The sequence below is a fragment of the Lycorma delicatula genome, chromosome 1, assembly GCF_047948215.1.
Source record: "Lycorma delicatula isolate Av1 chromosome 1, ASM4794821v1, whole genome shotgun sequence".
Classification (NCBI taxonomy): Eukaryota; Metazoa; Arthropoda; class Insecta; order Hemiptera; family Fulgoridae; genus Lycorma; species Lycorma delicatula.
This window is the reverse complement of record NC_134455.1, coordinates 125,847,421-125,867,871: the sequence shown is the minus strand read 5'-3', so window position 1 is coordinate 125,867,871 and position 20,451 is coordinate 125,847,421. Positions and strand designations below refer to the sequence as shown.

The window sequence follows — 20,451 nt, the reverse complement described above, 5'->3', positions numbered from 1 at the left end:
CATTTTTTCCATCATCAGAATTTTGGCTATGATCCAGTCCTAAATAATAAAAAATACATTTATTTATTTATTAACTTTTTTATTAAACAAAGTGTTAGTACGAGGGTTTTTTTTTCAAGGTCTGATCGGTCGTGAAATAAAAACCCGCGCAAAAATCGGATGAACCTTTGCGCATGTGTGTTGCGCAGCATCTTTAATATGGCCTTCAATCACGCTGCGTCACTTCGTTCAGTTCTGAACACAGCTAGCACGTAAACATGTCTACAACAATAGCATCTCCCGCCAAGTGTGAAGTGCGTGTGGTAATTCGATTTCTTCAAGCTGAGGGTTGTAATGCAGCTTAAATTCATCGACGAATAAGTAATGTGTACGGTGAAACTTCAATGAGTGACAGCAAAGTGCGACAATGGTGCAGGAACTTTAAAGCAGGACGTGCAGATGTTCATGATGCAGGCGGTCAGGGAAGGAAGCGAGTGTCAACCAATGATCTCGTTCAGCGAGTGGATGAGGCAAGTCGAGAAAATCATCGGTTCACAATTTCTGTATTGAGTGATTCGTTTCCTGAAATTTCAAGATCAGCTCTCTTCACCATTGTGAGTGAGACTTCAGTACCGCAAACTGTGTGCGAGATGGGTTCCCAATATGCTATCTGACCATCACAAAACAATGAGAATGGATGCCTCCCTAACGTTTCTCCAGCACTACCACAATGAAGGAGAAGATTTTTTGAACAAAATTGTCACACAGGACGAGACATGGGTCCATTTCGAAACTGAAGAAACAAAAGAACAATCCAAACAGTGGATGCATTCTCATTCTCCCAGTAAACCAAAGAAGTTCAGGCGAACTTTCTCCAACAGAAAGTGTATGGCTACTGTGTTCTGGGACCAGAATGGAGTTCTCTTGGTGGAATTCATGGAAGGTGGCACAACCATCACTGCAGCCTCATACTGCGTCACTCTTCAATGTCTACGAAGGGCAATTCAGAATAAGCAGAGAGGAATGTTGTCATCAGGCATTGTCTTTCTCCATGACAATGCTTGGCCGCACACTGAAGCTGTAACAAAGAAGCTCCTGCAACGTTTACGTTGGGAAGTGTATGATCACCCACCATACAGGCCGTACTTGGCTCCATCTGATTTTCACCTCTTTGCTCACATGAAGTGCTGGCTAGGAGGACAACAGTTTGGCACAGACATCGAGCTGCAGACCAGCGTAGAAACATGACTGAAAACACAAGCAGCTCCGTTCTATGACAAAAGTATTGGAAAGTTGGTACCACGCTATGACAAATGTCTAAATTGGAGTGGCGACTATGTAGAGAAATAGCGTAACTATGTAAGTACTTGTTACAAACAAATAATTTTTTATTTTCACTGTGGTTTTAATTTTGTGACCGTTCGGACCTTGAAAAAAAAATAACTCTCGTAAAAATTCAATGCTATATTTTAATGCTTGTACCATTTAAACTTTTTGCTGCTTAACTAATTCTACTCTATTTCATAGTTTTTGTAACTTTTGTTAGAAAAATAATAATCGATAAAGAATTTTGAATTTTCCTTTGATGTTCATCATTACTATGAAATTACTTATTAAGTATTAACTCATTAAAAATATATGTTATTAATTTATCCTTTAAAAACCCACCTTTTTTTGTTCATTTAAGGCAAAAATTGATAGAAGTACAAAAATCCTTTTTTCATTGAATATACTTTCAATGTATGGTGTTTAATTAAACAGTAAATCAAAACATGAAATAATTATAAGAATAAAGAATTCTTTTTAGTTTAATATATTTTAAATTATATATAGTAATAATTTTTAAATATTTAAAATAGATGAAATGTCATTCACTTTTAAAAATTAATATACTATCAAAAAAAAAAGATTGGTAAAAATATTTAAATCTATTAAAACTCTGCCTTACTGAAATTTTTAAGCCAAATTTAATTTGGAAATGTAATTTATACCTTTTATTAATAGAGGTTTTGTTTCTATAAAACATCTATATTAAAAAAAATTGCATAAGTTTTATATAAAAAAAAAAAAAGAATTAAATTTGCTAACACTTAATCCTAGTCTTTTGCTGTTCTTAGAATCCTCAGGATTTTCAGAAGTACTGTAAAAAATTATTTTTTAATTTTAAATTCTTTTCTTTTTTTTAAACTAGGAAGTTGTGAAAGTAGAATAAATATTTAAAAATAAAACAATTGTGACACTGTTGTTGACTGACAATCTGTTAGAAAATGACAACCCAAATCTATGTCTGTCTCTCAATTTTTTCCTTTTATTATTATTTCTCTTCTATTGTAAGTTAATGCCCTAGGGTTATTTACGTTAACAAAATTATTGTCATCATCTCTGGAGTGCAAAATTATTATTTTCATCATCACTGAACTGCTTGTTAGAACCTATATACTGTCTAAGTGAGGATAATCATCTGTATCATCATACATTTCACCCTCTGAATCAGAATTAAAAATTATTGAATTATATTAATTTTCAAGGAACATTTTTAAATTCAAATTATTAGATTCTAAAGTCAGGATCTTTGCAAGAATTAGCCTCTGAAAACATGTTGCATATTGGTTTTATTGTTATTAATAATATATATTCCTTATTTTACAAAAAAAATAATATTCCTTGCCAATCTGTATTATAGTTATAAATTATGCTAACAAATATTATCTTTACTTAAATAATGAATGTAAAATCAACAAATAACGATTATACATGTATTATTAATCATGCAACTTCTACATGAATTTAGATTTTTGTTTCACCTTTTATTGTTGTTTTTAAAATTATCCAGTGAATGGAGTAAGAAAATCCCAATTGAAAGATTCTATGAACTATAATAATGAGTAAATGATATATGCTATTTAATACTATTATATAACCAAACATAGTGATCTGTGCAACACACAGGTTTTATAAAGATGTGCAAAACCTAAGCTTACGTTGTACACTGGTTCAAAGTGTTATATACTTTTGATATAAAACTAATTAAAAATATTTACAGTTATATAAAAGTACATCTTAGATGAATTACGTTATTTAAAATTGTGAAGATGCAATGTAAAAAATTTAAACAAAAACTAGTTTTACTAATTCTCTAAAATTAAATTTTATAGCTTTATTGAAATTATACATAAAATAATAAAATTGAATTATACAAATAATTGCTATAGAAGCAGTTGAAAATTTAATTAATCTATCATCTATAAATGCTATATCTATATAAATGGCCTGAAAAATCATAATAAAAATTCTTAATTTACCATTTGATCAGAAGGATCAGTTTTTCAATGTGTAATCCTATGAAAAAAAAATTAAAAAATTTCTTTACTTACTCACCTTAGCTAGCTCGCCTTTTTTGATCACAAATTCATTGATTAAAATGCCAGATTATGACTTCAGATTGTAAACATAATTCCAATTTTTATCCACTGAAATCATCATGGAGATTAAATTTTTGCCTTTTTCAATTTAATGAAAAATATTATTCCTGACCTACAATAAGTTGTTGCTTTGGAACAGGTATCAGTACAACTAATGGATAAATTTTCCAATAGTATACTGTATCTGTATCTGAGATGTGGATTCAGTATGACAATCCATAAACCAAAGAACAGTCTACGCTGTGGATGCACACTTCTTTTCCAAACAAACCAAAAAAGTTCAAACAGACACTGAGCAACAGGAAAACAATGGCTACAGTTTTGTGAGACCATAAAGGTGTCTTGTTGGTAGACTTTATGGAGCAGAGAACAACAATAACAAAGAAAGTTTATTATGAATTTTTATGTCACCTCCGTAGAGCAATCCAGAACAATTGAAGAGGCATGTTCTTGTCTGGCATGGTTTTGATCCATGACAATGCACGACCGCACTGTGTCAATGTGGTGATGCAAGACCTCAAATAATTCAAGTGGGAAGTTTTCTACCATCCACCTATAGTTCAGACCTAGCACCTACAATTTTCACCTCTTTTAAGAATTGAAGGTGTGGTTGGGTAGACAACACTTCACCACCATTGAAGAACTTCAGGAGGCTGTTAAGATGTACCTTACCTCACTGGTGGCAAACTTCTTTGAAGAGGGCATCGAAAAGCTGGTGTCACGATACGACAAATGCCTCAATTGTTTTGTCAATTATGTAGAAAAATAAGTTAGATACTACCCAACTTTTAGAAATAAAATCATTTTTTTATGTCAATGTGTCTTTTTTTTGCCCATCGGAAGTTAAAAAAAAACAGCCCTCGTATGTTATGTCACATTTTTTGATAGCTATTGCATGATTGCAGAACATCCCTAACGTCTAGTGATATAAATGTACATGGTAGATCTTTATATATGCAGCATTTCATCTAATGTCACCAACTGCTGTGATTGTAATAGCATAGCACTCCCCCCCACCACTCTTTTAAATCTCTAAGTAATTAATACCTTTCAGAGAATTTTTTTGATTGCACCTTATTCTTGTTTGTTATTGAAACATCTCAAAAGATTTTCTAAAATGCATCAGCATCTATTTATTATTTCTGTAATATTTGGTTTTATTAGATATTAGAATTATTTGACACATCATTTGATTCGCATCTTACTAAACAATATGTTTTTTTACAAAACACTGAATAATGTGTTGGTTATTAGAAAATCTGAGATTATCATATGAGAAGTTCTGTCGTATACGTAGTGTTATTAAAATGATTTATTATTATTTATATTTAGATGTCTGAAGTCGGATTAACTGAAACTGTAAAAGGAGATGGACGTACATTTGAAGTATGGTTACCAGGGAGACAAGAAGTTCATACGATTCAGGCAGCTACTCAGCAACAGAAGAATTCTTGGGTTGAACAAATAAAGAAATTATTATTTGATCAATTGGCCCAGCTCAAAATACGGCAGTTCACTGCTAAAAGCCAGCATATGTATGTAGTTATTTTAATTAGTTGAAATATATTTATTTTTTACATTTTATTTTCATTATTAATTTAATCTATTAAAAATATTAATTTTTAAACAAGATTATTTCATCATTTTTTAAAATTCTGTGCTAGAGATTATTAAAAATATTTCTTTTATTGAATGTTTCATTTTTATGTGTGTTACAATAGGTTAAAAATTAATCTCATCCAAAGTTACTCAACCTAAAATACTTTTATGTTTGTTGAAGTTTAAAATTATGTAAAAAATTAATTATATGGTGATTTAAAATGTATATGAATTCATTTCAATTGATTTCATGAAACTGATTTTTTTCTTATATCATTAAATAAATAATTATTTGATAGTTTGTATTAATACATCCAATTTTAATTAAACTGTTGAGGAAGACAAAGATTTAAATTTCTAAAACAGGTAACGGAGAAAGTAAGATGCAGTAATTAGATTGAAGTTAAAAAACTGGTACGGAATCCAAAGAAATGGAGAGTAGCTTCAAACTCATCAGATGACTGATGAATTTATGAGTATATTAAATAAATAACTAATGTTTATTCGTAATATGAAATAATAAATGTTTAACGATCATCATCAGAAGGTAGAAGAATTATTGAAAATTAATTAATCAGGCCTATACCTAGACCTGATAGCCCACCAGCTGCTTGACTGTAATAGCACTCCCCTCCCACCTATCTTTAAGTTTGTTAATAATTAATACCATTCAGGAAATTTTTTAATTGCACCTTTTATTCATTCCTCTTTATTGAAATATCTTAAAAGATATTCTTACTTCTAAATGCACCAGCATTTATTATTCTGTTTTATTTGGTTTTATTAAATATAAGAGTTAGGTTTTAGAAAAGTAAAACTTCATCTAAATAGAAAAACATTTAAAGAAATAATATTAATAAATCATACATAAATAAGTTTAAAAAAATTAAATTGACTACTACAAAAATAGTATTGAGACCAATGTCTGTTGTTTAAAAAACAAAATATATTTACTAAAAATTTTACAATATTGATGCAGATAGTTTAATTTAAAAGCAAAAACTCTAAATAATATCACTTAAAATATCCACCCCAAAATACTGTCAATTACATGTATTCAATTCATTCTTATCTAGGGAAGGATGAAATTTTATTCTCAAGAAAGATAAATATCATGAACATTTAACAATCATAGAAATATCATGTTGTATTAAAAATATCTGAACAATAAGTACCTAATTAAATTAAAAAACTCCTCTAATTTAATTTTTTGAAGTTGTATCCATATTTTTGTACCAAAATGTTACTAGTAATTGTTAAAAGAAAGTGCACATGCGTAGTGAATAATTTATGATAAATTGTGTATAACAAATGATTAGAAAAATTGATATAAGCTGAACCATAATTTATAAAATTAATACCCTTTTTAAAGGAGCATGTACATTCCATATAAACTGTAATATATTATATTATGATTAAAAAAAATGTCTAAAAAATAATAAGTTTACTTCAGTAAATAATGTCCTACTAAATAGAGACATTGTATGATGTCTGTAAATAAAGTAATGAGACTAGTTTTTTTTTTGGCAGCCAAAATGGTAACACTGTAAAGTTATTAGCAAACATATTGGTTATATGAACACCTGATTTATTTTAAGTATTAACATTTTTAGTCTATTGTTGTCCCACACGAGACGTAAACAAACTTTTCGTGAAAAGAGTTTTTGTTGTGCATTACAAAAATGAGTGATACTAATTATGAACAATGTTGTTGCAATCAAGTTTTGTGTTAAACTTGGTCAGAATGCTACTGAAATTTTTTCAAAATTGAAAAGGATGAATGGAGGTGATGCTCTGTCACGAGCCCAAGTTTTTAGATGGTTTAAAGCATTTTCAGATGGCCAGGAATCAGTTGCAGATGATCCACTGGAACTTCCTGGATCCAGGAAGTTCGTTAATGTCAAAAAGTGATGACAGTGTTGAGGGAATCAGAGACTTGATACGCTACAGCCAGCGATTAACTATCAGAATGATTGCAGAACAATTGAATTTGAACCATACCACCATCAAAATTTTGACACATCACACACACAATCCATCAAATTTTGACAAACGAATTGGACGTGAAAAAAGTTGTGCAAAATTGGTCCCAAAAAACTGCACTGTTGAACAGAAAAACAACAGGGTGGAAGTATGCTGCGATCTTCTAGGGAAAATTGAAACTGATCCTGATTTTTTTTAAAAATGTTAATACTGGTGATGAATCTTGGATATTTGAGTAAGGCCCGGAAACAAAATGGATTGTTGCAGCATGTTCAGCACATTAAAATAGTAAAGAAGTCTTTACTATTTATTTTCACTTAAAATCCTGAAATCAGAAAATCCTGAATCTTGAAAATTGGAGTTGCTTATGTAACATGTCACCAACTGTCTGTTAACTAATGTGGTATTAGTATCTTTCCTGCAAAAAATTTAGAATACCGAATTTTGAAATGCTATATGCAAATAAAGTGAAAGAAGTAAGGCTCAAACTGTAAAATAATACAAATTTCTATTTGCAAAAAAACTGTCAAAAATGAGTTGTACACACTATCCAAAGCTGAACCACAACTACAGAACTACAATGCACAACCATTCTTTAAAAAAATGAAGATTATTATCATTTAATTTTTATCTTTGTAATTCTTCATGCAGTTGAACCAGTTTACGAGGTCTGTTCAAGAAGTATCCGACCTTAGGCTGTGAAAAAAGAATAACTTACTTCCAATCTTATTTTCCTTTGAAGTAGTTCCCTTGTGACTTCACATGCTTAATCCAATTGTCCTTCTATTGTTGGAAAAACTTCTCGTAGTCCCCTTTTGGAATGGGTACCATGCCTACCATACTCATCATTAAACAATCAAGAAACAATAAAACAATCACAAAGCACAAAGCACCATGGTTAGTCAGTACGGAAGCTGTTGAACCTTTAGGTATTCCATACTTGACCAGAAATCCTGAATTATATGCGCAAGTGGGCGTTTGCATTTTTGTGATGCAACTGCCATTTAAGTAATTTTAGAAGTCTGATGTTTTGGAACAAACTGCATTATGAAGACAATACAGAACCTTTAGATAGTATTGTTTGTTGATATTTTGACCCTCTGGGTAATATTTATGATTTACAACTCCATAATAATCAAAAAAATACAGTCAGTATTACTTTCACTTAGCTTCTAAGTTGTGTCTTGCTTTCTTTATACTTGGGGATGATAGTAACTTAATGACAACTGAGTTTTGGTTTCTTAGTTGTTCTTCTTTATTTAGATTCATCACTACTTATGGAGGTCTTAAGGAAGTTAGAATCACTTGATCCACTGTAGTGTCAAAACGAAAGCCTGTCTGTTTGAGCAAAAGCAGCTTTGCATAAATTTTATGATTACTTTGTGGATGCCCAAATCATCCATTAAAATCATTTTTATAGAACCATTGCTAATTCCATGCTATTTTCAATTTCTTAGATAGTCAGCCAGTGATTTTCCTTTATCAAATTGTACATGTTAATAATGACATTTGGATTTCAGCTTGTTGATGGCTTACCTATATGCTGATTACTCGCAACTGAAGTTTGGTAATTTTGAAAATAGTTATACCACTCTGTAATTTGTGTAACCGCCATAGCTTTGTTCCTGAAAGCCTGCTTAATCTTACGAACTGATTCACTTTGGTTCCATCATTATATACAGATTAATAAAAAATGCAGAAGTATATATTGCATACATACTAAAAAAAACAGCTGGATAATAGCTTTTTCTATGTGAGATACAGAAAAACACACATACACGCCAGGTAATAGTACCAAGTTTTAACACTCGTATTCGAATAGTTTTCAAAATAAAAAGAGTGCTCACATATAGCCAAGTAGTTACAGCAAGGTGCTTGCAGAGGGGAGTAGATGTGTGGCTGTAAGTAGAGAAAAAAGCGCTTTGCTGTACTTCTTGAACAGAACTTTATCTATTTACTATATTACAGTTAGTCATTCTATATTTATAAATAAAGAAATAAAAAATAAAAAACATTGATACTAAAAAAATTGATTAAGTAAATATATCCTACTTATTTTTGAACAGGGCACTACGTCAGGCCTGTTCATTAGATACAGTCGGTTCCAATGTTGGACCTAGTAGAACTTTTAGCTGTGATGAAGCAGTCGGTCGCAGCATGCAACAGCAACCTTGCACTACAGATGATGATACTGCCTGGTCGTCTGATTACACCAACAGTGATGAGGATGAACCTTTCACTGAACAGGTATTTCTTATTGGTATCGCAAATAATATGTAACTAATCAAAATAGTTTTGTTTCAGTTTTCTGTATTAACTAGATAAATTTAACTGTTCGGTTGAAAGTTATGTAATATACAGCTAAGTGTTTCTTATGAGTAATGTTTTATCTCTTTTACCGTAAGGTAGCAATCCCTTTTATAGATCCCTAAAACCAATAATGTTCCCTTAACTTATATTTTGCAGTTTTGTTTGGTTGCTTTACTTTCAGATCAGCTATAATTGTTCAATATCATTTTTTATTTTACTCTCCTTGGAATACTAATTCTCTTAAATGCTGGTAAATGTGTCCATGTTGTTATCAATCCTCCCAATGTTGTTATCTATCCTTGAGTATAGTAGATCTCTTTTATTCATGGAACTGGTATCGGTGATATACTGTAACTCAAAGATGTGAAATAACAGATTACAAAAATAAGAAGCTTTTCCTAATTTTGCAGTTCATTAAATTTTTTTTTAACATTAATTTTTATGGTTAAGAAGAAAAATCATTGAATTCATGATAATGTACTCTATTATTTATATTAACAAAGGAAATTTTTAAGTTTAGGAAGGGAGATTTTATAACTTTTAATTTACAGACAACATCAGACAAGAATGACCTGATTTGTGGAAGCTTTAACTGCTGTCTGTTGCTGTAAATGAAATGGTACTGTGCATATATATTTAAATAAAAAATTAGATATTTATAATTGTATTAAATAGAGGAAATCATTTTTTGCACAAACCATCAAGATGTACTTAAAATAATTATTTGCCATTTTAAGAACTTTTTTATTGTCTTTATTTCATTGAACTTTAACATCATTAGTCACAATATTAAAGATAAATTTAGAATATCAGTTTGAAGTTCATATTAATAAAAATGTTGTCAGCATAAATAAACTGCCAAACAGAATAATAAAAGTAAACATATGATTTGAGAGACTTCTTTCAATTCTTTAGATCAAACCTCTTCACTCTTAATTTTTTATTAATTATTAAAAAATTATTATTTTTTTAATATTGAACTGACTTAAAAAAATTGTGCTTTTCATAAACTGATAATTTATCAATTTATGTTAGTATTCAGATAAGTAAATAAAATATTATTATAATTATTCTAATCTCTTATTATTATTATTATTTTAATCATTATTGGGAAGGATCTCTAGTGTTTCTAAATTATTTTTGTATATGCTGTTTTATGATCATTTATAATAATTACCTGAACATATTAAAACTTCCAAAAATGTAAATTCAAAGTTGTCTAATGTGGTAGATCATCTGATCTTTAATGAGAACAAAATTACTGATATAAAAAATAATCATTACGTGTAAGATGGTCACACAGATTATTCATAATCACATTTCTTAAAAATTAATAATTCCATTCCAATGGTCTGAAAAGTGAAGCTCATGATAACAAAAGGACAAACGAGGGTTGAACATCAATGTCACCTCTGCACAACTACTTCCCTACTGTAACAATTCAAAACTGCTTAATGTACCTTTTATTCTGCAAGCTTTGAAAATGAAACAGGTGTTGAATATTGGGTGCTAAATGAAAATAAAACATGCAGTGACTGCTAAAAAATTACTGCTACTAGAATTTATCATATTACAAGTTTTTTTACAGCATGGAAACTGCTGATCCATTGGATGATAAAATCTTGTAAACCTGAACTCAACGAAGATATCAAATAAACATCTCAGTGGAAGTACATTTTTGGTAAAAGATTCTAAACATTAAATTTAGTTCAGTTGATCGTTGAAGGTTTCATCATTCAAAAATAATTAAATGCGAGATTCATCTTATTGCACATCCATTTTATTGAATACCTGAAGGTGAAATAAAGTGTGAATTTGGTACAGTACATTGCGACTTTAAAACTGCTATAAAAATGAGTTGCATTAAAAATCAATAGTATCTGTAGTTTTATGATCCAGTATTACTGGATGTACAAGCATGTCGTAAAAAAACAGTGGATATTTCATGTCTGTCATATCAACCTGATTTGACACCCAAGTATTTTCACCTATTTTCTAGTCTCAAATGGGATATCAAGATATTCATTTCTCTTCAGATGGTTTGAAGAAAGCAGTGCAATCACGGATCAAAAATGCAGCCTGAATTTTTTATTAGCAGCATACAAAAACTTATCCTAGATTGAAAAAATGTACCAATCTGTATAATTTGATAAGACCGCCGGGCTTGTCTATTTGTTAACTCATCGTCACAAATCAGTCGTTTAACAGCTGGTTTTGAAGTGGTTCTTTGAAGGTTCTGAGGTTCAAATCCTAGTAAATGTTAGTTGCTTTTGTATGGATTTGAATAGTAGACAGTGGATACCAGTATACTTTGCTGGTTGGGGTTCAATTAACCACATGTTTCAGGAATGGTCGGCCTGAGTCTGAACAAGACATCATTTACGTATCATCTTCATCTCATTGGTCATGGGGGGAGGGTTGCTTAGTGTTCACTAGTTGAACAGAATGCAATGTACACATAGGATAATAAAAATAAAATTAAAAAATATTTGTATGATGACTTTTATTAATAAGTAAGAATCTAGATTTACAACTAATAATTAGCATTTTTAATATCTCTCAACCAAACATGTGCATTACTTTTACTCCACTCACATATACTAGTATGCCAGGTTATTCACTAGTCCATGAAACATTTTTAAATATGAGGTAGAGCTCTAAAATCACTGAACTGATATTTGAAATTTTTTTATACTACTTTTATCTGATGGAAATGTAATCCATTTTTGTTTACTTCCCCCCCACAATTTCTACATTGCTCCATTAGAATTTTTCACTATCAGAATCAGTGCTGCATTTCATTTTCTGGTTTCTTTTAATGAATACTTGTTCTATGGATTCAAGAAAGTTACATGTGGCCAGGTCAGGCGAGCATGGGGATTATTCCAACATAGGAATTCCATCCTTTGTGAAAAACACCATGATAAGCAAACAGTGTGTGTGTATGTGTGTGTGTGTTTTTGCATGTGCATCTTCTGGTGCACTATTTTAGTGAAGAATCCATGAGGGATTGTTTCTTCACATTTCAGATTGTTTTCTTCTCACCGATTTATGAAGGGTTTCCAAGATCTCCGGGTAGAAGACATGATTAACAGTTTAACCTTCAGGCACCCTGTTTATGTGAACAGTCTTTTGAAAATCAAAGAAATTAGCATTGCCTTGAATTTGCTCTTTCATCCTTTCTTTTGTCTTGGTAAACTGGAATGCTTTCTATACATGGATTTTTGTCTAGATCATATATAAAAACTTCTAATAATTCTAAATAAAAAAAAATAATATTTCAATGTTTTTGAAAATGTCAATCTAAATGTTCATTTGAGTTACTGCTCCTTAGCAAAGAGTCTCAGCAACATCTTCAAGCACTTTTTTTTTGTCAAGATTTTAGTGAAAAACTGTTGGTTTCACAATCAATTTTAGCCAATGCAGAACTACTTGGATGCTTTTTCCTTTTTCTGTTTAGGCTCCAGAACCACTGTAAGGTATTATTCAGAGGATGAATGTAGATGATATGTACGAATGTAAATGAAGTGTAGTCTTGTACAATCTCAGGTCGACCATTCCTCAGATGTGTGGTTAATTACTTGGATGCTTGGGTGACAACTTCTGCGAACTATTTCACTGAATTTTTGCATATTTTTATGTATGAAAACAATTACGCCATCCCATAGCTTCCCTTCCTTTATTAATTTTTTTACCCAATCCAAAAGCTAATCATACAATAATGTTTATCACAATAAACTTACTTCAACAAATGATATCTATCTGTAGTAACTTTTCCAAGCTTTACAATGGATTTCACATTGACATATTATTCAATCTTATTGCAGTAGTTGTTACAAAAAAGTCTACTACTGAACTTTATACCTGCTTGAAGGTTAACAGCAGCTGTAGTGATAGATGTACATGTTAATGTCCCATTCTCTTTGTTATTGCAGAGATCACAGGGAAATGAAAAAATAATCAGTCTGTTATTTTAAAATCACACCTTTTACTTACCATTAGCAAATAAGTGTACATCAATTAAGAAATGGATGTAGAATTGTTTTAAATTAGAACGAAGGTAAACTTTCCATGCTTTTTCTTGGAAACATTATGATATTTAATGTATACTTTAAACAACCTTTACAGATGTGGTAGGTAGTTAGATTTAGTCATCTGTAAAAAAGAATGTTGTGACTGATCAGTGTTACAGTAAAAGTGATACAGTTTTAGGTTTAGTGATATCAGTTGGAAATAAGAGCAAAAAAAACCAATATTCTTCACAAACATCCCCTTTGCAAAAAAGATAGGGTATTAAATCCAGTGATCATGAAAGAACCATTTACCATTACAACCTGCATGTCCTATCCAATGTTTAGCTTTTTAATTGAGGAACTGTTGCACTCATGGTAATGGAGTAGACAGCTGGTCTCAATGGAAAATATATTCATATCTGCCTTCATTAAACTTCATTAGCAACAATTTTTCAATATGTCCAAGTATATTATTACTTTGATAGCACACTATGCAAAGAAAAATGGCCTGTATACTTTGACTTTTAAAACGGCACAAAACATGTCCAATTCTGGTATGTTGTTCAAGTTCAAAAACCACACAAATATTTTATTCCTCCATATTCATAATTCTAACTTACTGACCCGCTTACATAAAAAAATGCACAAAGAATTTTTCAATTTGTTTGTTGTGAGATGTTAAGTACTAAGCTTATAACACATTTATGGATTTGTGGAAGTTATAAATACTAACTTATCTCCACAATCCTCGACTCTTTCTTCACTGATCCAGGATATTCAGACTGAGTAGCTACATACTGGCAGTCTTCATCTGAATTTTTTCATACCATTTTATAATATGTTGGATATAGGTGGATCATTGTCAAAGTCTATGAAAAATGTTGATAGATGGTCATAACATTGTGGTTATGTAGATTCAGCTCACATTGACTGAGCATTATTTTTGCTACTACTATCACATAGTAGAAAGCATAAAATTTGTGGAATGTGTTGTTTTCTTAAAAGTAGTTTTGAAAATTTCCCTTCACTTTAATGTATTATAATTTAGTATTTGTTTTTTTTTTATTTTGTGAATGTTTTACTGTTAAAAATAATAATGTAAACTTATTAATAACCTGGTATTTATGTATATGATTTTCTTAAATATTACACTACTTTATTATTTAACAATATTCAGATAAATGAATCCATTTGAGAAATACAGTACAAGAATGTATTCTTACCAGTATTAATACATTTTGTATTTTTTAATTGAACATGTTTTCAGAAAGTCTTTCATCGTCAATTTTTTTCTTAAAATAAACTATTTAGGGGAGATGTAAAATAAAAATAAAATATAAGATGTAAAAATAAAAATAAATGTAAAATAGAAATTTACAAATTGCAGAGTTATTTTTTTGTCAGTGTCTTCCATGAAACTAATTTTTGTACTTAGAATTTTTATTATTACTCATAATAGGTTTTAAATGTTTTATAAGTTGTTGGTAAGTTTTTGTACTGTAATCACAGTTTTACTTGTTGTCGATTTTCTTCCTAAGTTTCATTGGGTTAATAAGTTTCTTCTTATTATTGGGTTTATATTTAAATGTTTTATTTTTCACTTTACTTACAGTGTTGTCCTAGTGTGTTTTTTGTACTGTTTATAAATATGTTGGTGATTCAATTTTGTTTAAGTATTTATAAATAATATAGAAAAAAATGTGGAAATTGTATTGCTTAATAAAAATAATAAAAATTTGAATAGAACAATTAGGAAAAAATTATATATTTGCAAATTTAAAGTAAACTTAAGGTAGATTAGAGGATATTTGTTTAAATTAACAGAGAAGGGATAGCAGAGCTTACATTAGCTGCAACATTTATAAAAAGTACTGATAAAGTTTATTTCAATTACATTGAAGATCTTTAAAGTAATCCAATTTTTTTTTTAAATCAATTTTATTTTTAATACACTGAGGCTATGGTATAGACATATTGCACATTTGCCTTTATGTCTTTTCAAATCCTATGAACATAAATAATACAAGGTCTGTCCAGAAATTAATGTCACCCAAGTCAACAAGTATGAAAAAAAAACATTTATTTACATAATAATAAGAATAATAATACCTGCACATTAAAATTCTTCAAAATATTGTCCTCATGTGTATCTTTGTCAGCGGGATCTGCAAAGGCATCCTGGAAGGCCTGTTCAGGTTGTGCATTTAAAGCCATTTCACAAGCTGCTTTCACATTGTCAATTGTTCTGTAACGATGTCCTTTCAGGGGGAATTTCAAACAGTGAAACAAAAAGAAGTCTGAGGGAGCCAAGTCGGGACTGTGGGGTGACTGGGGCAGCGTTGTCACATTAGATTTCGCCAGGTAGCTGGTCACGGCGAAGGCAGTATGGGCTGTTATGATGTCATGCTGAATTTTCCAATTGCTGTTGATGTCTAGTTTGACATCCTTTTAATGTCTGGTTTGATCCTTACTCTCAGTCTCTTGAGGAGTTCTATGTATTTAGAATAAACAGTTGTCCTGAGTGGTACAAACTCATGATGGACAATCCCCCTGATGTTAAGAAACACAATGAGCATGGTCTTGATATTTGATTTGTTAATTCAAGTCTTCTTGTGACAAGGGGACGCCGAGATGTGCCACTCGGCACTTTGTCTCTTCGTTTCGGGGTCATACTGGAATATCCACATTTCATCACCCATGATAACATTGTTCAAAAAGAGAGGTTCATTTTCACACATTTCCAAAATGTCTTGGCAAATTTCCACATGGCAAGATTTTTGGTTGTCGGTCAAAATTCTTGGGACAAGCTTCATGCACACTTTTCTCATGTGAAAATCCTTGGTCACAATCTTGTGGACAATAGTTTATGGAATATTTAACATGTCAGCCATTAAACGAACACTCATTTGACTGTCTGTTTGCAAAAGTTCTTTCACATGAGTCACATTTTTGTCATTTGAGAAGGTTGACGGGCGTCCAGCACGGGCTTCATCGTCGACCTCTTCACAGCCTTGCAAAAACACCTTATACCATCTGTAGACTTGCCTTTGTAGTAAACACTCATCCCCGAAGGCCTGTTGAACCATTAGAAAAGTTTCCGCTACAGATTTGCCGAGTTTCACATAAAACTTGATCACTATCTTTGTTCCAGTGAGCGCAGCATTTGCGACTTGTACAAGAGATGAAACAGAGGTTTATGAAATCGCCTGTCCTTCACCTCCGAGACAACTGAGCAAGTAATTGCTCGGTAGTTGACTTACACCACCATCGATCCCAGCAGATGATAGAGCGCGCTGCAACCTATAATCACTTCGCAATAAAAGTATGACATTACTTTCCGAACAGACCTTGTATGTTTTTAATGTTATTCCTTATCTAAGTGGGTTTGAACATATTTCTACATCTACATTTTGCTACATATACTGCCTTAAGATCTGTATAATTTCTTTTTTAACACTTGAGGCAGCATAATTTCTGAGCTGTGATAGTTTCTTTTCTCTTTGCAAGTGGTCTGCTCAGCTTGTTTGCATCATTTTCACATTGTAGACTTCAATATTTGGTTATTTTCACCATTGTTATTTCTAAAGCAGGTATCCGTTAATGGTAAATATTTTATGGATGATCCAGGAATTTCAGCGTGCTCCTTCTTCAAGTATAAATCTATGCCTGAAGTGTAGTGTAGTATGCACTTCAGGAAGTGGCTATTAGCATGCAACTTACCTGAAAAACTAGTTGTTGTAGAAAACAAGGCAAACACTGTAAGAAGATACAAAGTTTGCTCTGAAAAAGTGAAGGTTAAAGGAAAAAAAGCAAAGAAGTAAAAAAAATTATTACTGCAAACCTTGTAGCATTGCACTATGTATACCATGTCAGTGTTTCATGGAATTCAGCACAAAAGCCAAATTTTCATAAAAATTAATGTAAAAAACATTTAGTCTAATATAAATAGAAGGTCTGTTCAGAAAATAACCGAACATCTTTATTTACACATTAACAGAAATGATTAGAGACATGCAGTTGGCAGCATTGTGTTCTGCTGACAACATTGTCCTCTATAACCACATGTTCCTGAACAGTTTAGTTTTTATTGTTATTTGAGTGTAACGTGTTTAAGTGTTAGTAGCGATTTTTGTAATGTGCAATGATACAACATAAAATTTTCAACTTTCAAGTTGTAAAATAAGCTTACGGAGATGATGCTCTGGGTTGTACACAGTGTTCGAATGTTTTCCGTGATTTAAAAGTGGTCATCTGTCAATTGAAGATGGTCCTTAACCAGGAAGGCATTCGATTTCAACCGATGACACCCACATTCAGAAAATCAACTATCTGGTGCATGCAAATTTCATATTGACTGTCAGAGAAGTTGCAGAAGAAGTTAGCATCTCAATTGGATCATGCCATGACATTTTGACTGAAAAATTCAACATGCATTGAGTTGCAGCAAAGTTTGTTCCTTATTTGATGACCGAACAGCAGAAAGAACATCGAGTGGATATTTTTTGGCAACTTCTTGAACAGGCCAATGACGATGAAACATTCATGCAAAGAATCATAACAGGAGACGAAAATTGGATTTACGGCTACAACATTGAGACAAAACTTTGATCATCACAATGGGTTGGCAAAGGATCTCCATGCCCCAAGAAAGCACATCAGTCTTGATGATTGATGTACTCCCTCAAAATCAGATGACTGTCCTCTCTCAGCTTCCTTACTCACCGGACATGGCTCCTTGCCGTTTTTTCTTATTTCCAAAATTAAAATCAGTGATGAAAGAGTACCATTTTGAGGCTACTGATGAAATTAAAGCAAATTTGTTTTGAATCTTAAAGACCATTTCAAATGAAGCTATCCAGGACTGTTTTGCAAAGTGGAAACACTGCTGGGAAAAGTGTGTGAGTAGGGGAGGGGAGTACGTTGAAGGATCAATAATCTGTAAAATTAATAATAAAGATTACAAAAAAAAAAGTTCGGTTATTTTCTGAACAGATCTCATATTCTTTAATAAAGAAGTTAATTTGTAGGATAATGATATTTCGTAAATAGTGAATATTGAAAATAAAATGTAAAATTGATTGAGAAAAAACAAAAGAAAAACTTACACTATTTAAATGTCCATAAGAAATGTGCCAGGAAAAAAAAATAGAAAATTTCCCACTATTCAGGTATAAGTCAGACTAAAGCGCCCCAGGTCTCAAAGTGTTTACACATGTGACACAATTGTATTATAAATTCAATCTTATGCAAATTAAATAAATATTGATGGAGGTATTTCTGAAAATGAATTATCCATTAAAAACATGTAAAATGAGTTAATAAGAACAACTTTCTTGTATTTTAGTAGTAATTTACAACTTTTTGGCATTTATTGATTTTTAAAAAAATATATATATATATATGTATTAATAAATGAATTATTTAATAGATTAATATGACAGAACTTGCCAATTGAGAAAATTGTTTTTTTTGTAAGACTATTTTAAATACTAATTTCCATTAATAATTTACATTAAAAAAATAAGAATTAGTTAAATTATTAATGCAATAATAATATATAAGTAATAAAAAAAAAGATTAGAATATGTGCATCAGTTAGTACTGTCCTTTAATTGTATTTTAACCTACTGTTGAATTTTTCTTCCTAATTTAACTGTTAAATTAATTTTTTTTTTCTTATGAAGCTATTGTTTTATATGCAACTATTTATTTTTAAAAATGTTTGATTATTTTAGTTCTAATATGAGATTATTTGTCAGAACATGGTGAAGAATAATTACTGGATGGTGAAGGATTATTAGTACTGCTTATTAGTTTGCATTTTATTTTTCAAAGGTGGAAGGAAGGACCTGACTACTAATCTTACTACTAATCTCTCTGACTACTATTCTCTCGGTTTAGGATTACTTAAAAAAGCAGTATGTAATGCTATTTGCATAGTTTTACTAATACCTCAAAAATTATTTCTGTAGTCACTGATATTTTAAATTTGTATCTATATCACAAAATTCATGAGCCTCAACTTTCATCTTTGTTATTCTTATTGTAATTTTCTTTCATTCACATACTCATACTATTTATCACTTATTAAAAAACTAATATTATCACTCCTTCCATTTATGTAAAAATAATTATTTTAGTGTTAAGAAAATTGATTATGAATGACTGGCATCAGCTATATTTCATATATCTTACATATAAAGTCGAAAGTTTGTCTGTTTTTTTGTTCTCGCATCAAGTGAGAATCAACTGATCAATTCTTTTCAAATTTTCAGGATACATTCATGTTATACTAGGGAAGGTTTTAAGCCATAAATCAAGGCCCTATCCCCCTGGGAGGTGAAGTTGTGAATTCATTAAAGAAAGAAAGAATTCATTTAATTCATTATTATATTTCTGTCACCATGACAGTTGAAATAGGTTGTGGATTTTCCATCATCAAAGGTCTTTGTCTTTAGTTATTGTAGTTACTATTATTCTGTCTTTTGTAATTTAGTTTCTTTTTGGGGTTTCTATAATGCCTGAATATCTTAATTATTATTTAAAAATACTGACAAATAACAATTAACAACCATGGGGGAAACAAACAATGTGGAGATCCAGGAGGTGGTGCCCCGTGGCCAGATGAGAATTTTGAACAAAACAAGCTCTGTGGCCCTGTGACCCCAGAGGCCCCTGGGACTTGCCTGGATGACCTGGCCCTCAGGGGTCCTGGGATCTGTGCCTCCTGGCTAGATGATTGGATGAGCTTCAAAGCAAACTAAAGAAGAGCTTGATACAATATTGGGAGACTCTTCTCCATCAAATACAACAGTTAAATGCTGGGATGCAGTTTTTAAAATAGGTTGAACACACACTAATGATGAATGATGCCCTTTTAAAGTGACTACACCAGAAATGACTTAGCAGAGTCTGTGAGCATGTGAACAGAATGTGTGCACAAAATTTTGCATGAACATTTTGTATGCTAGATGAGTGCCACATCACCAAAAACAGTGCCAGAAAAACGTTTCAAGCAACTGCCTCGAGTTCTTTCGATGCAATCCAGAGAAATTTTTACACCGATTTATGACAATTGAGGGAGACGGGTTCACTACTATACTCCTGAGACAAAACAGCAGCTAAAACAATGGGTTGAAAAAGAT

At 31.2% G+C, this 20,451-nt stretch overlaps 1 protein-coding gene across 7 annotated transcripts in view; it reads left to right on the top strand.

Annotated features, from left to right (window-relative positions):
- The window catches only part of LOC142321988 (guanine nucleotide exchange factor DBS-like), a 215,494-nt gene that overhangs the window by 162,759 nt on the left and 32,284 nt on the right, over positions 1-20,451 (top strand). For all 7 annotated transcript variants that reach the window (XR_012755753.1, XM_075360576.1, XM_075360570.1 and 4 more), the window contains exons 18-19: positions 4,734-4,936; positions 9,050-9,230. Coding sequence is in view for 6 of the 7 variants with exons in the window: in XM_075360576.1 (XP_075216691.1) it covers positions 4,734-4,936; positions 9,050-9,230 (384 nt within the window). In the remaining variant the exon portion in view is untranslated. The remainder of the gene's footprint in view (positions 1-4,733; positions 4,937-9,049; positions 9,231-20,451) is intronic.